Here is a 17,793-nt window from a genome sequence, read left to right on the forward strand (position 1 = left end):
TGTGGAGAGGTTAAGTCATTCTGGTCCTATGGGAAGTAAGTGGCAGAGCAGGACTTCAAAGTCAGGCTGTCTGACTTCAAAGCCTTGTTTCTAATACCAAGCTATTTTGCTAAAGCACAAATGGATCATCTTTATATTTCTTCTTATTTCTGCTAGTCCTTATATTTATTCTCTTAGAAACAAATCTATTTGTGATTCCTGTGGATTCTTAACAGTCGCTTTCTGCTTTCTAGTAGCCTTCTAAACTTACGAAACTGACTTTGTCTACTATTTGTGCAAAATGGAGTCCAATGATATAGAGAATCCAAGAACCACTTCTACGAACAGTCTTTGTGACCCCTCTAAGCAACTGTACTCCTCTATTATATTTTAAGCTGTATGCTTTAGGATAATAATAGGAAACGATTAAGAAACATGCAGTGTTCGCTTTGGCAGCATGTAGACTAAAAGTTGGAACAATACAGAGAAGATTTAGCATGGCCCCTGGACAAGGATGCATGAAACTCATGAAGCGTTCCAAAAGAGAAAAGAAAAAACCTGCACAAATATTTGACAGACGAATCACCAAGTGGATACTAAAGTTAACTCTGCTAAAATACTTCAGGTGTTTCGTAGATACTAACTCAAAGGCCCTCACAATTAATTTCCATGTTTATGGGAAGAATTCTGTTGAATCTAATGCATTTACTTGACCTTCACAACTCTTCCGGCTCATTCAGAACTGTAAGCATGCAGTTATGTTCACTACAAGTTCATGCTGAATTCAGCCCAATGGAAGCTAACAAGAAATGATGCAATTACAGCAGATTCTCGTAGATCACATACCCAACAAAGGCGACGGAAGAGGGTTCAGAGAATGCCCACCCTAATAGTACATAACTAATTCCACAGATAATTTGGCAAACCCTCTTCTCGACCCAACGGTAACTTTTCTACTATTTAAATCAAAAATGATGTGCAAAAAACAAACCAAACCCAGCATGGCATACAAAAACAAGAACTCAGTATCACCTAGAACAACAGAGTAACACACAGAAAGAATTACCTTAATACATGTTTTAAAAGTATTAACAATGCAAGTATTATTTGGTCCCTGAATGGCCCTTAGGTCCAAATCAGAATATAAGGCCACTGAAAGCCAGCAACTTGGAAAATAATAAATATAAGTGTTCATATCATGCTGAAGCTGTCATTCATTCAATTATTTAACCAAAAAAAAAAAAAAAAAAAAAAAAAGAGTGCCATAATCTCCAAGCCCAGCACCATGGAATTCTCATGATTATAGCTGCACTCACCACATCTCACCTGACAACTCCTGAGAACATCATGTAAGAGTATCTCACATGTGCACGTATGTTTAATGAAGCACACATTCTTCACGTGGTTACCATTATTGTGCCAATAATTTTGTGTTGGGGAGCCTTGTGTAAGACTTATTTTACCTAACAAATATCAAAAGTGCTATCTATACACATATGAAAGTCACTGATGATGAGGAGACTAAATAACCTAAGTACCAACGGAGAGCCTGGCTCATAACAACAGCTAGCATTTATTCTGTACAATCTAAACACCTCCTGTATGTTATTTTGTCGAATGACCTCACATCAAAACTATAAGGTAGGTATCATTATTGTTCGTTTAGCAGACAAGAAAATTGTTAGGTTAATTAACTTGAAAAGATCACACAGCACTGAAGTTACAGAAGTGGCATTCAGACCAAGGCAAGAAGGCCCCAGCGCACTCTTAATCACTCCACATAATCTTTGGATACATCAAATGGCAAGCGAATGAACAAAGGTTTGTCAAGTGACTCTGCTAACAGGGATCCTCAAAATAGCATTAAATCAGGGCAAGAGACCAAGGAAGTGCCCTTCAGTCAACAGGAAGCCACGGAGGTGTTTTTGAAGAGAAAACTGGCCAGAAGCTGTGGAGAAAACCAAGACTGCTGGGGAAGGAAGAAGAATTTGCTTATTAAGACCTCACACTGTTGAGCTCTCATTACCCATCGGGCACTGTGCTAGGCACACACAATATCTCAATGAATGTTCAAATAGCCCTATTATCGTTCAGTTTATAGGTGAGAAAAATGAAACTTGTCCAAGGCTACATTAAGTATCAAAGCCACATCTGGAAGGCTCCAAAGCCTGTCTCTTGCCCATTATGTTACAAAAGAGAAGAGAGAGACAGAATATATCTGTGTATCTGTAAATTAATAAGGTATAAGCTACCAAGAAACTAACGCACCATAACCAGGAAGTGATTACCGGAGTCAGTGTGATCAGCCCTCCATGTGTTGGCTGTGTTTCCACAAGTGAATCTCCTCCTCCAATAAAGACAAAACTCTTCCAAGATCCGAAAATGATGACTTCCCAAAATTACTTATTTCCGTGCACTTTCACATACCCAAGTTTCCAAAGTTTCAATCCACTGATACTACAAAGCTGCCAAAATGTAATTACCTAGGAACTGATTTATACTTATAAGCAAGCAAATAAAAATTTCCAAATGTTACATTGGAGCAGCTAAAATACTGATAAAATTAAACCTATTTTTTTAATGCTTTACTAGGTAACAATCACCAGACCCGAGCAGGGAACAGGGAAACATGGGCTCCCCACCAATGTTTGTTAGTTGCCTTTGATCCATACCCTCTATTCAATATAACCCGGTCCTACATTTATTATTTTTCAAACCCTTTTGACCATATCTTTTTTTCTCCTACATATAACTCATAAGTTCTTCAGAGTGAAGATTCATTAATTCTAAAGTAATCAAACTTTAAAAAACAGTATTTTCAACACATCTACTACGGGCAACTTGTAGTATATAATGTTGTACCAACACTCCAGCTCTCACCCTTGGCATCTGAAAAATTTTAATGTTTCATCAGTTTCAACATGCCCAAGGGACATCACATGTAACAATTGGCAGTTTTCCTCAGGCATGAATCTGAGTCATGGACTATGGGCACGAAAGTGAGTTACCTGGTCAATGAGGGCACCTAGATGCCTCCCTAGTGCCTTTCAAAGTAGCTTTGTTTTTCTCTAGTCATTTCACAAACACCAAATCCCTATGTGGGAGTGAAATAAAACCAAAGCAAAACACAAAATTTAATGGCCTCAAAAAGAAAGCGAGTAATATTTTGGAAGCATTTCTGATTTGCTAAGGTAACACAATATCAACCCCTTAGATGTGATCTACAGAGGTCTTAAATGATTCGTTTCACCAGAAGTGTGCCACGTGAAGACTAAAGTTACTTCAATGCCAAACAAGAAAACAATAAATCATCAACTGCCGTGAAAAACTAAACAAACAAACAAAAAAATCCATGAACAGAAAAAAGACAACAATGAGGGGCACCTGGCTGGCTCGGTTGATGGAGCATGCAATTACTGACCTTGGGGTTGTGTCTACACTGGGTGTGGAGATCAGCTGAAACTAAAATCTTAAAAAAAAAAAAAAAAAGATAAGAACGAAATGCACCAAATGTTAACAAATGTTTTAATTTCTGAGAGTCTGACAGGAGGAACTGCATATAATTATATTTTCTTCTTATACTTTTACATTTTTTTCTGAATGGTCATTAACTAAAGCTTAAGTTACTTTTATTACAAAATACATATGTATTTTTTAAATGTTCATTTATTCTGAGAGAGTGCATGCATGTGTATGTGCATGAGAGTGGGAGAGGGGCAGAAAGAGAGGGAGAGAGAGCAGGCTCCATGCTCAGCACAGAGCCCAATGCAGGGCTCGATCCCACAACCATGGGACCATGACCCAAGCTGAAATCAAGAGTCAGATGCTCAAACAACTGAGCCACCCAAGCAACCCTAAAATATTTTTTTAACATAAGAACTCTTTTTTAATGTAAAGAGGACATTAATAAGTTAGAAAGTTAAAAAAAAACATTTTTCCCAAACACATCTTAAGCTTTTTAATAAAAGAGTACAATGCCTGGAAAACAAACTTGCTCCCCAGTTCTCTTATGAGGTTTTAGATGGAAAGCTATAAAACAATTTTTGAAGAAAGTTATCTAGCCATCAAAATAATCCTCCCCTATCTCTATGAACACGTAAAACTTCCACTTGGAATACCAAATAATAAGTCATGTAAGTGAGTAAAGGTCAGAGTAAGAATATAAAGACCAGCTTTCCCTCAGAAAAAATGAGATGGATTAAGTTTTCTTATATTCATTAATTCAAAAATTACTGAACGCCATTTACTGCCACTGTGAATATAAATAGGGACAAAATGCAATTCTTCATACAGATCACAGTCCCCTAAGGGGATCAGACACATAAAGAATCCACTGTTAAATATGTAATAAACTCCCCTTAATAGATGTCTTTTTAAAATCCACAGAGACGTTAATAGGAAAAAAGCAAAGTCAGAAAAAGACTTCACCTACAAAGCAACATTTTAGCCAGGCCTCAAAAGAACGGTAGAAACTTAGCATTTGGACAAGGACAGAAAGCCACAGAATGTTAATAAAAAGCCATAGTCCACAGCACCAGGTACACCTATTTCAAGAGCACATACCTCAACAGTCACATTCACTGTTGGGGTAAAAAAGACAGGTCTTCCAACTTGTATCATTTCTCCTTCTCCTTCTTCTTTTTCATAATATCCCACCCACACAACTGGAGCAGAAGGCAATCTCCGTGGGCAAAACTTAGGTGTGTGCAGGAAAATAACAAAAGGAGACATTAGTTTGAGGCCATAAGAAAGCAAAATAAACATAGTACAAATTAGTATCTTCCGTTCTGATACTACTAACATAACATCATTACTTGGGTATTCATTCATCAAGACCTGAGTCATTCAGAATTAAGTGACTAAGATAATGGCAACTGTAAACCTTTTTTTAATGATGCAAATTCTGCTCAAAAAGCCAATTTTAAAAACAAATCTAAGCACATCCGAATACACATCCCTTCAATATGTATATATTCCACCATCTACATTATTTTCCCAGAACGGAATATATTTAAGAAAAATAGCCGTGGAATGTAGATCTCCAAAGAAAACAGCACCATTATAGTCAGAATTTTTTAAAAAAAACAGTAACTTAGATGCAACTGACCCAAGAAAGAAAGGGATGGGCTGCCACTGAGCTGCAGAGAATACCTTGTCTAGATATCTTGAAAATTCCTACCTACTGTAACCTAAACATCCCACCCCCATCCCAACGTCACTTGACTGCCTGGCCCAAAACTTATAGGCAGGTTCAATCAGACTCTATACGAATTTTTTATATACAGCAGTTAAAGAGTAAAACTCAAAGACACGAGTAAGGGGGCGGGGGGAGCCTCTTCAAGAATACTGTACTTGATGAGTTATACCAATCTCCACATGAAATATCACCATTCTCCAAGGAGACTGATTATAAAGGACCTGCCACCCTTCTCATTGAGGAAAACATTTCTTAGAGAGCACTGTCTCCTTCATACTCATTGAGTATACCATCTGAAGTTACAGAATACATTTATAACAGCAACCCAAATTCCTCTTTCACAAGTAAATAAGCATGACCAACTTCATAATCTACTTAAAAAGACTGGAAACAATATAAATGTCCATAAATTTGGCTATTAAAAATCACATGGCAAAATTACACACTGATTTGGATTCATTTCCAAGATATATTGTAAGTAAGGGGAAAAAAGCAAGGTTCAGAATAGTGAATATAACACCCTGTCGGGGGTTAGGGATACACAGAAATACACAAAATTAACAGTAGCTGCCCTGGGGAACTTAAAACTAGGTAGGTGAATGGAAAGGACACTTATTTTTCAATCCATAACCTTTAGTGCATCTTGAATTGTTTACTATGTACAGGTACCACCTTATCAAAACATAAAAGTAAAAATCTGAGGGGTACCTGGGTGGCTCAGTCAATTAAGTGCCCAACTCTTGATTTCAGCTAGGGTCTTGATCTCAGGGTCGTGAGTTCAAGCCCCATATTGGGCTCCATACCCAACTTTAAATACATACATGCATACAGACAGACAGACAGGCATAAAATTCTTAACAACTGTAAAGATAATTAATGTTAGGAGAAAAACCCCTCCTCAAGAGACTGAAGATTAAATTCTACTCCAGCACAGCTCCCTTGACAGCAAAAGTTCCCTTCTCTACCACACCCTCATTCTAGCCTGCAGGGACCTGAAACATGAAGAGAGTCAAGTACAAGGCCACCTCAGCTTTTACGATAAAATGAATGCCTTCATTTCTTCCAGTTTTCTTTACTGCTCTAAAGAAAGGAAAGGAAGAATGTAAATTCAAAGAGATGAAAACTGTGCCAAGTGCATAACTATTTCTTTCCCATAATCACAAGAAAACCAATTAGCACTTTCTCCTCTAGCAGGCCATCCAGGCAGAGGGGCTGTGATGGTGCAGAAAGGGGAAATTAAGAATATATATCCCACCTTCTCAATATATGAATAGAAAACCAGGTCCAGAGAAACATGTCTTTAACCATCACAATGATTTGTAAAGGAGTCAGTATTTTACTGAGAACTGTAAAAATTAAAGGATAATATGAATGCTAAAGTCATTAAATTTTAGGCTGTTATAGACTAGTTCAAACATTTTAAAATAAATACAAGAGGGGGTGGGCTGCCCAAGTTGGTCGAGTGTGCAACTCTTGATTTCAGGATCATGAGTTCAAGCCCTATGTTGGGCAGAAAGCTTACTTAAAAAAAAAAAAAAGAAAAAAAAAGGAAGAAAGAAAGAAAAGAAAAGCATACAAGCCAAATAAAATTTACAGGAAAATCTGCCTCAGCAGATCACACTACAACTTTTCTAATCAATTGACTTACTTACTCAATGTGATTTTTACTGCTGACAAATCTAGGTTGTTTTTGAAATATTTGTCTCATAGAACTCTCATTTACAGTGTTCTTGGAATGCCTTTAAAGCCTTTTAGAGAGTATTTTTTTCCTTTAAACTCTTATTTTCCACATGACACTGATTTGTCAAATGCAGTTTTGCCTACAGCAGTTCTTTTCAAGAACATAACTTTAATAAACTTGCTGACAAATGGCTTATATTACTTTAACCGACTATTTGTAATACAGCCAATCTAATGAGTTCTTAGGTTTCCAATAAAACCATCAATGCTTTGACAATTTCACAAACTCACTATAGACAAAGGCTCTTCGCAAGTACTGAGAAACATAGATTATTAAGACACAATATCTGCCCTCAAGATGTTTACAACCTTGTAAATGAATAAAAGAATCATTACCATAAGAGATGTGTTCCCCACAGGACCTTGCCAGCCAAGGAGAGAAAGGCAAAAGTGATCATCTTTCTTAAAGCACATCATACAATCTGCAGAGGACAACTATGTTACTATACCATGTAAACTGTCTCTCACATGACTAGAAAACTACAGAGCATTTAATAAATTATTATAAGAGGTGATTAAAGATAGAACAGTTCTAGTGAGATCATTTTTGTTTATTTCAACCCTATAAATAAGAGACAATTTGGACTTTTCTTCTAGGAGATGCCTTCAGTTTGACTTATATCCCTCTAGAAATCTTAACAGCACATCTAGAAATAAGAAGCTCAAATTGCTTAGCAAGTATACTGGAATGCCAACACAAACCAAAGTTAACTCTTTCCTTTTAAATGCTATCAAGCACCATAAATCTTTTGGAAAGTGTAGTTTTCTTTATTTACAATATGCTTTAGAAAGCATTTTCTTACTGTATTATGTCTGGAATGTGTGTATATATGTAAACATATGCAAACCAGAGCTTTCCCCAAAATCTATAGTAATAGATTCACAACAGTCTGATGATTCATTTAACAAATTAAAATGAAATCAATACTGTTATACAAATTAGTACAAAATTAGTCCATATATCGGTAATTTTACTCCATTTCTGATTTTGTTTTTGTTCAGTTCAGCAGAATTCTTTCCTTTAAATGTTTATTTATTTTTGAGAGAAAGGGAAAGAGTGCAAGTGGAGGAGGGGCAGAGAGAGAGAGGGAGACACAGAATCCAGAGCACGTTCCAGGCTCCGAGCTATCAGCACAGAGCCTGATGTGGGGCTCAAACCCACAAACCGTATAAGATCATGACCTGGGCCGAAGTCAAATGCTTCAGTCGGTTAAGCACCTAGGTGCCCCCCAACAGAGTTCTTAATAATTCTACCACTTATTATTGACGTAAACTTGGGCAAGTTACAACCTGTGTGAGCACCAGTTTCCTCACCTGTAAAATAGAAAAAATGACAAGAGGACTAGCTAACAATTACTAAATGTCTCCTGCATGTCAGATACTGTTCCAAGCATATCATAATGTTCTAAGCATATATTCTCAAGCATATGATCATATGATCATAAACTCAAACAACCCTATGGTGTAGGCACCATATATATAGAATAATGCATCACCAAACCCCAGATGAGGAAAGAGGGGCACATATTTCCAAAGGTCTTATGGCAGGTGGCAGAGCCCAGATGCTCGGGGATCCAGAAGCCACACGCTCAATCACTAAGATATAGCTGCTTAAAAACTGCAAGACATCTCCTGCCCCACTCGTAGAATTCTTGTGAACCTCACATTTAACTGGGTTCAAAAAAGCATTACTTTAAGGGCCATGTAAAATAGGGTATTTATTATTAATAAAGTTTTAAGGACAAGATTGATAAATACTGACTGTGGAGGTATCAAAGCAAAATTTTATGTAAAAAAACAACACACACATTAAAGGAATTGTAAAGGATCTTCAAGGGTATCTAGCTCAGCTTCCCACAAATGTTAACATCCCCTTGATAGCGTTCTTAATAAGTTGTCACAGAATTTCTCCTTTAATGCCTCCAGAGACGAAAATCTCCCAAGCTCACAAGTCAGCTCATTCCATCTTGAAATGTTCTAATTATTATTAGAAATGTCTTCCTTTCAGCTCTAAAAAAAATTAGACTTTTCCACATGATAAGCCTATAAATACAAACCACTGAGATATTCACACTGTTCAACACATGACATTTTATTAAAGTCCCCCTTGAAATGTGACACCCAAATATCCAAGAACAGGTCTGATGTGAGGAAAATAACAGCTCTGTTACCCTTCTTGATCTGCAACTAAATCATTCACTTTTCTTTCCTGGCTGGTAGTCCATTTAATAGACTTGTATTTAGCACACACTTCATTGAAATCCCTCAGTCCTCTCTTAGGGGCTATCTTGATCACAGTGTAGAACATGACATTTTATCATTTTTAATCTAGTCTTCACTTTGGTCTATCATTCTAGCCTCAAAAGATCTTGACAAAACTTAATTTCATAACCTTACTTTTGCTATCTCTATCAACATTGTACCCTCTTTCTTCCTTCACAAACCCAATGATTACAATGAAAATTTCACCCTGGCCACTGAAAAACTGCTGAATAAGTTAAGATCCTAGGACATATTAGCAAAGACCTTGACTCTGACATAAATGAATTAATTTAAATATGATCCATCAATCAAATATAAATCCTTACAAAACCTATTTTTTTCTTGTAGTCTGTGGGGACATCCAATAAGACTTTATCAAATACATTTCTAACACCCAAATAAAACCTATCTTCTGGTAGGCTGGCTCAAGACAGCAGCATATTAAGATCCTGAACTCCCTCCCTTCCATGGATACAGCAAATATATAACTACTTATGGAATAATTTCCTCTGATAAAGACCAGAAAACTGGATGAAAAGAGCCTTCACAACAAAGAACAAAAATGACAGCATCAAGGACTGGAAAGGCAGGAAAGGAGAAGAGAGAAAGAGGGAGAGGGGGAGGGGGGCGGGGGAGGGGAGGGGGCAAAGCAAAGAAAAACCACACTCAGAAGGGATTTCAAGAATACAGAACTTTTCCCTGACAAGTGAGGGATTTGTGCTCCACATCAGGCACTCAACCCTTAGATCCTGAATGAAAGAAGATACACTAATCACTGGGCTTTGAAAACCAACAGGGATTGTATCCAGGAAAGCAATAAAACTATAGGGAATGGAGAACCCACTCTTTTTTTTTTTTTTTTTTTTTCAACGTTTTTTATTTATTTTTGGGACAGAGAGAGACAGAGCATGAACGGGGGAGGGGCAGAGAGAGAGGGAGACACAGAATCGGAAACAGGCTCCAGGCTCCGAGCCATCAGCCCAGAGCCCGACGCGGGGCTCGAACTCACAGACCGCGAGATCGTGACCTGGCTGAAGTCGGACGCCCAACCGACTGCGCCACCCAGGCGCCCCAATGGAGAACCCACTCTTAAGGAGCTCTTATATAGACTCATTCACCGCAGGACCCAGTGCAAACACACCAGTTTGAAAAGTGCCTAAATCATATGTGGAGACCCACTTGTCAATTTTAAAGCACCTGCCAGACAGGCAGGAAACCACTGTGATTTTCTTCAGGGATGGAGACACTAGTGGGTGCCATATTTGCAACCCCATCCTACCTTGCTAATGTCAGCACCAGCAGGCTCCATCTTGGAACTATCTCTCTAACCTGTTAGAGCCGGTGAGGCACCCAATTGAAAACCCATCCACCCGTACAGCACATCCAGCAAATCACAGCTGGGCCAGGTGCCAGCCGTGTCCACCCCTATGCCACATGAGATGAGTGCATGCAGCCCACACAGGGAACACCCCTTGGGTGTCCAGCTTGGATGGTGAGACAGGGTTGCGCTTCTGGGTTCCACCATCAAATCTCCTACACAAGGTCATTCCTTCAAGACTGGGAAAAGCAGCTGATTTGTCTAATACATAAAAACAAGCACAAAGAAGCAAAATGAAAAGACAGAGGAATATATCCCAAAGAAAGAACAAGAAAAAAACATCAGGCAAAGACATTAATGAAATGGAGATAAGCAATCTACCCAAAAGGATTTCAAAGTAATGGTCATAAAGATGCTTACTGTACTCAGGAGAAGAATGGATGAACACAGTGAGATCCTCAAAAAAGAGATAAAAAATATAATAAAGTTCCAAACAGCAGTTACATAGCTGAAGAATACAATAACTGAACTGAAAAAAACTAGAGGAATTCAAGAGCAGACAGGATGGAGCAAAGATCGAGTCAGTGAGCCAGAAAACAAAGCAACAGAACTCATCCAGAAAGAACAGCAAGAAGAAAAAGAATTTCTATAAAACAAAGATAACTTATGGGACTTTTGTGACAACATCAAGTAGACTAACAATCACATTATAGAGATCCCAGAAGGAGAGGAGCAAGAAAAAGGGCCAGAAAACCTATTTCAAGAAATAGCTGAAAACTTTCCTAATCTGAAGAATGAAACAGACATACAGACATACAGGTCCAGGAAGCCCAGAGAGTTCCAAAAAAGATGAACACAAAGTGATCTACATTAAGGCACATTATAATTAAAATGGTAAAAGTTAGGGACGCCTAGGTGGCTCAGTAGGTTAAGTGTCCAACTTCAGCTCAGGTCATGATCTCACAGTTTGTGGGTTTCAAGCCGGTGTTGGGCTCTGTGCTGACAGCATTGGATTCTGTATCTCCCTCTCTCTCTACTCCTCCCCTGTTCACACTCTCTCTCTCTCTCTCTCTCAAAAAAAATAATAATAATAATTTAAAAAAATAATAAAGGGGCGCCTGGGTGGCTCAGTCAGTTGAGCATCCGACTTTGGCTCAGGTCATGATCTCATGGTCTGTGGGTTCGAGCCCCGCGTCGGGCTCTGTGCTGACAGCTCAGAGCCTGGAGCCTGCTTGGGATTCTGTGTCTCCCTCTCTCTCTGCCCCTCCCCCACTTGTACTCTGTCTCTCTGTCAAAAATAAATAAACATTAAAAAAAATTTTTTTAATAAAAAAAATAAATAAATAAAATGGTAAAAGTTAAAAGATAAAGAGAGAATCTTAATTACACACAAAGGAAATCCCATGAGGCTAAAGGAGATTTTTCAGCAGAAACTCAGAAGGCCAGAAGAGAGTGGCATGACATATTCAAAGGCTAAAATGAAAAAACTTCCAATTTCCAAGAATTCTCTACCTGGCAAGACTTATCCTTCAGAATTGAAGGAGAGATCACGCATTTTCCACATAAACAAAAACTAAAGGAGTATTACCACTAAACTGGTCTTACAAGAAATGTTAAAGAGAGTTCCCTAAACCAAAAAGAAATGGCACTGATTAATAACAAGAAAACATCCAAAAGTAAAAACCTTACTAGAATAGAATAGGTAAATATATAGTAAAGGTAGTAGACCAGTAACTTATAGAGCAAATACGGAGGTTAAAAGACAAAAATAGCAAAAGCAACTAAAACTACAGTAATTAGTTAAGAGATACATAAAAAGATGTAAAATAGGACAAAAAAATAGAAGATGTGCAGGGCATGGAGAAAACCATGTAAAGTTTTGGAATGTACTCAAATTTAACTAAAATCAGATCATATATACGGAAGAAGATATATGTGAACCTCACAGTAACCACAAAGCAAAAACTTACGGTAAATACACAAAAGAAAGTAACAAAGGAATCTAAACATAACACTAAAGAAAGCCATCAAACCACAGGTCAAGAGAGAAAGAGAAAAAGAAAGGAACAGACAAGAGGTATGAAAACAGCCAAAACACAGTGAACAAAATGGCAAGAAGTATATCTCTATCAATAATTACTTTAAATTATCAATAATTACTTTGAATATAAATAGATTAAACTCTCCAATAAAAAGACATGGAATGGCTGAGTGAATTAAAAAAATATCTATATGCTATCTACAAGAGACTCACATCAGAAGAACACACACAGACTGAAAAAGAAGGATATTCCATGCAAATGGAAATGAAAAGAAAGCTGGAGTAGCTATATTCATAGCAGAAAAAATAGACTTTAAAACAAAGACTGTAATAGTAGATAAAGAAGGCCATTACATAATGATAAAGGAATCAACCCAACAAGAAGACATACCATATATAAGTATGTAGGCATGCAACACACATACATGCAACCAAGATATATAAAGCAAATATTAACAGACCTAAAAGGAGAAATTGACATCAATCTGATAAAGTAGCAAACTTTAACACCTCACTCACATTAATGGATAAATCAAAACAAAAAATTAGAAGAGAAACATCAGTCTTAAGTGACACATTAGACCAGATGGACTTTATAGACATATACAGAACATTCCTTCCCAAAGCAACAGAATACACATTCTTCTCAAGTGCCATGGGACACTCTCCAAAACAGATCAATATGTAGGGCTACAAAACAAGTCTCCAAAAATTCAAGGAGACTCAAATCATATCAAGCATCTTCTTCAACCACAGTGGTATAAAATTAGAAATCAATTGCGAAAATAAAACTGGAAAAAACACAAAAATGTAGAAATTAAACATGTTATGAACAACCAATGGGTCATCAAAGAAATAAAAAATACACCTAGAGACAAATTAAAACAGAAATATGACACACTAAAATATATGGAATGCAACAAAAGTGATTCTAAGAAGAAAGATTGTAGTGATACAGACCTACCTCAAGAAACAAGAAAAATCTCAAATTAACAACCTAACTTAACACGTAAAGGAGCTAGTAGGGGGAAAAAGCCCAAAGTCAGTAAAAGGAATAAAATGATAAGGATTAAAGCAGAAATAAATACAAGAGAAACTTAAAAAAAAAAAATCAATGAATCAATGAAACTAATTAATTAATTAGAGCCCTCTCTAACAAATGTTTGTTTGAAAGAGAACTTACAAGTAACACCACAAAAACTCAAAGGATCAATAAGAGACTATTGGAACAATTATACAGACAAACTGGACACTATAGAAGAAATGGATAAATTCCTAGAAACATAATCTTTCAAGACTGAATCCTGAAGAAAGAGAAAACCTAAACAGACCAATTACTAGTAAGGAGATTGCATCAGTAATCAAAAACCTCCCACCAAACAAAAGTCCAAGACCAGATGGCCTCACTGGTAAATTCTACCAAACATTCAAAGAAGATTTAATACTTATCCTTCTCAAACTCTTCCAAAAAAAAAAAACCGAAGAGAAGGGAATACTTTCTCGTTTTATGAGGCAACCATTACCCCGATACCCAAACTAGATAAGGACACAACAAAACAAAATTACAGGCCAAGAGCATTGATGAACATTGATGCAAAAATCCACAACAAAATGAGCAAATCAAATTCAACAATACATTAAAAGGATCATACACCATGATCAAGCAGAATTTATTCCAAGGATGCAAGGATGGTTTAACATCTACAAATCAATCAGCATAATACACCACCTTAACAAAATGAAGTATAACAACCATATAATCACTTCAGTGATTTCACAGGGGTGCCTGGGTGGTTCAGTCACTTGAACATCTGATTCTTGGTTTTGCCTCAGGTCATGAGTCAGGGTTGTGGGATAGAGCTCTGCTTCAGGCTCCACACGGTGGAGCCTGCTTGGGATTCTCTCTCTCCCTCTCCCTCTGCCTCTGCCCCTCCCCTGCTCATGCTCTCTCTCCCACAAAATAAATGAATAAAGCTAAACAAAAACAAAAACACCTCTCAACAAAATGGATATAGAGGGAATGGACCTCAATAAAATAAAGGATATATGACAAACCCACAGCTAACATCATACTCAATGGTGAAAAGCTAAAAGCTTTTCCCCTACAATCAAAAACAAGACAAGCAGGTCCACTCTCACCACTTTTACTCAAAAGAGTACTGGAAGTCCTACCCACAACAATCAGGCAAGAAAAAGAAATAAAAGGCATCCAAGTAGGAACAGAAGAAGCACAACTATCACTATGTTCAGATGACCTAAGACTATATATAGAAAACCCTAAAGGTGACATCAAAAAACTCACAGAATAAATAAATTCATTAAAGTAACAGGATACAAAATAAACATACAGAAATCTATGGCATTCCTATACACTAATAATAAATTATCAGAAAGTGATATTAAGAAAACAATCCCATTTATAACTGCATCAAAAAGAAAAAAATACCTAGGAATAAATTTAACCAAGGTGGTGAAATTTTTTTTAATATTTATTTACTTTACACACACACACACACACACACACACACACACACACACACAGAGTCAAGCAGGGGAGGGGCAGAGAGATGGAGACACAGAATCCGAAGCAGGCTCCTGGCAGGCTCCAGGCTCTGAGCCGTCAGCACAGAGCTCGACGTGGGGCTCAAACCCACAAACTATGAGATCATGACCTGAAGTCAGACGCTTAACCGACTGAGGTAAAATCAGTCCCAGGAGGTAAAATCTAGCCTGTACATTGAAAACAATGAGCACTGATGAAAGTAACTGAAGAAGACGCAAATAATTGAAAAGATATTCTTGCTCATGGATTAGAAGAGTTAATATTGTTTAAATATCCACACTACCCAATGCAATCTACAGGTTCAATGCAACACCTCTCAAAATTCCAATGTCATCTTTCATGGAATTAGATCAAATAATTCTAAAATTTGTGTGCAGCCACCTGAAGCCAAACAATCTTGACGTAGAAGAACAAAGCTAGAAGTATGCTCCCTGATTTCAAACTACACTACAAAGTTACAGTTATCAAAACAGTATGGTATTTGTATAAAAGCAGATACACAGATCAATGGAACATAATCGAGAGCCCAAAATTAAACCTGCACATACATGGACAATTAATTTACGACAAAGGACCCAAGAACATACAGTGAATAAAGGACAGTCTCTTCAAGAAATGGTGTTGAGAATACTGGACAACCACGTGCAAAAGAATGATAAACTAGACCACTCTTATACTACACACAAAAATTCTGTCAAAATGAATTAAAGACTTGAATGCAAGACCTGTAACCATAAAATTCCTAGAAGAAAACTAACAGTAAGCTCCTTGGCACTGGTCTTAGCAATATTTTTGTGGAGGTGACTCCAAAGGCAAGGGAAACAAAAGCAATAATAAACAAATGGAGTTACCTCAAACTAAAAAGCTTCTGCACAGTGAAAGAAAACAATCATCAAAATGAAAAGGAACCTATTGAATGGGAGAAAATTTTTGCAAATCAGATATCCAATAAGGGATTAATATCCAAAATATATTAAGAACTCATATAACTGAATAGCTTAAACACAAATAATCCAATTTAAAAATGGGAAGAAGGTCTGAACAGACATTTTTCCAAAGAAGACATACAAATGGCCAATACATACATGCGATGATGATCAACATCACTAATTATTAGGAAAATACAAACCAAAACCTCAATGAGATATTAGATCACACTGGATAGAATGCTATTATCAAAAAGACAAGAAATAACAAGTAACAGAGAAGATGTGTAGAAAAGGGAACCCTTATCCACTGCTGATGGCAATGTAAACTGGTGCAGCCACTATGGAAAACAGTAGGGAGTTTGCTCAAAAAATTAAGAAAAGAACTACCATACGATCCAGCTATTCATCCAGCTATTCCACTTCTGGGAGATTATCTGAAGAATACAAAAACACTGATTCAGAAAGATATATGCACCACTGATTTCAATGCATTATTTACAATAGCTGAGAAATGAGAACAGGCTAAGCGTCCTTCAATGGACAAACAGATAAAGAAGATGTGGCATACAGACACAATGGACTACTACTCAGCCCTTAAAAAGAATAAAATCCTGCCATTTGCAACAACATAGGGATGACTCTTGAAGGTATTATGCTAAGTGAAGTAAGTCAGATAAAGAAAAATACATATATTTGCACTCATATGTGGAATCTATTAACAAACAAAACAAAACACAAACTCATAGTGAACAGCTTGACAGATTGATAGCCACCAGAGAAGAAGGAGGATGGAGGGGTGGTGAGTGAAATGGGGGAGAGGGGTCATATGCATGGTGAGAGATGGTAACTAGAGTTTTAGTGTTGATCACTGTGCGGGGCATAAAGATGTCAAATTACAATGTTGTACACCTGAAATTTACATAACGTTACATACCAATTTTTCCCCCAAAATAATTTTAAAAAAGAAGAAGAAATGTAAAACCAAAAACAAAAACCTATTTGCAACATTTCCTTGGGATGTCTATTCAGTGACAGCAAGGAATTTACATTAATTTGTTCTTCTTACACCCAGAAAAGCTCCTAGAGATCATTTCCTTTTAAATCTATTCATGAGCCATTATTAATAAAACCATGCTAGCATTCTGATTACAATTATCATGAAATTCAATAGTTTCTAGTTACCAGAATCTACCATTGCTCCTTTGAGTCCAGTCTTCAGATATATTCTCTGTATTTTACTACTCTTACTATTCACAATTATTCCAAAAAAGTCTGAGTCTGAAACTCATTTAATCCTAAAGACCTGAATTTAAAGGGTGTTATCCCCTAACCTACCCTGGGCTTCAAATACCTCTCATTTTTGACTAATTCTCTTTTCTGTTTGAAGATAATTCTGATTTGACAAAAACAAAACAAAAAACCAAAAAACCAACCAAGCAAAAAGGAGATAGAAGTGAAAGTCTGGAACGCAGTCTTTCTCTTTCATGTTTGCATTACATGATCTGTTCTGAATGGCAGGCCTATGTGATCATTACTGATTTCCAGGAATCAAGCTATGCCTTTTAAAGTGTTTTTATTATACTGTTCACAGATGTCAATTCATTTACACTTGATTCTTCCTGACACTATTTTTAAAAGTACTTACTACTCTTTTTCATTCATTATAGGTTACAAGTCTTTTCTTACACCTTTCATTCAAACCCTCAAACTCAAAAGACATCTTAAACAGCTTTTATGTGAATATGTATATGTACATGTGTATAC

The 17,793-nt window shown here is 36.9% G+C and overlaps 1 protein-coding gene and 1 non-coding gene across 5 annotated transcripts in view; one reads left to right on the plus strand and one right to left on the minus strand.

Annotated features, from left to right (window-relative positions):
• Window positions 1-17,793, minus strand: part of USP6NL (USP6 N-terminal like) — a 183,420-nt gene that overhangs the window by 93,742 nt on the left and 71,885 nt on the right. The window contains exon 1 of one of the 4 annotated variants that reach the window (XM_049626840.1): window positions 4,544-6,563. The exons of the other annotated variants lie outside the window; for them this stretch is intronic. Within the exon in view, the coding sequence (XP_049482797.1) occupies window positions 4,544-4,824 (281 nt within the window). The 5' untranslated portion in view covers window positions 4,825-6,563. Of the gene's footprint in view, window positions 1-4,543; window positions 6,564-17,793 lie in introns of those variants that run through there. 4 annotated transcript variants of the gene reach the window in all.
• LOC125920525 (U6 spliceosomal RNA) lies at window positions 420-526 on the plus strand. The gene has a single exon (XR_007457109.1). It is a non-coding gene; the product is annotated as a U6 spliceosomal RNA (small nuclear RNA).

This window comes from Panthera uncia, chromosome B4, assembly GCF_023721935.1.
Source record: "Panthera uncia isolate 11264 chromosome B4, Puncia_PCG_1.0, whole genome shotgun sequence".
In the NCBI taxonomy this organism is placed as follows: domain Eukaryota; kingdom Metazoa; phylum Chordata; class Mammalia; order Carnivora; family Felidae; genus Panthera; species Panthera uncia.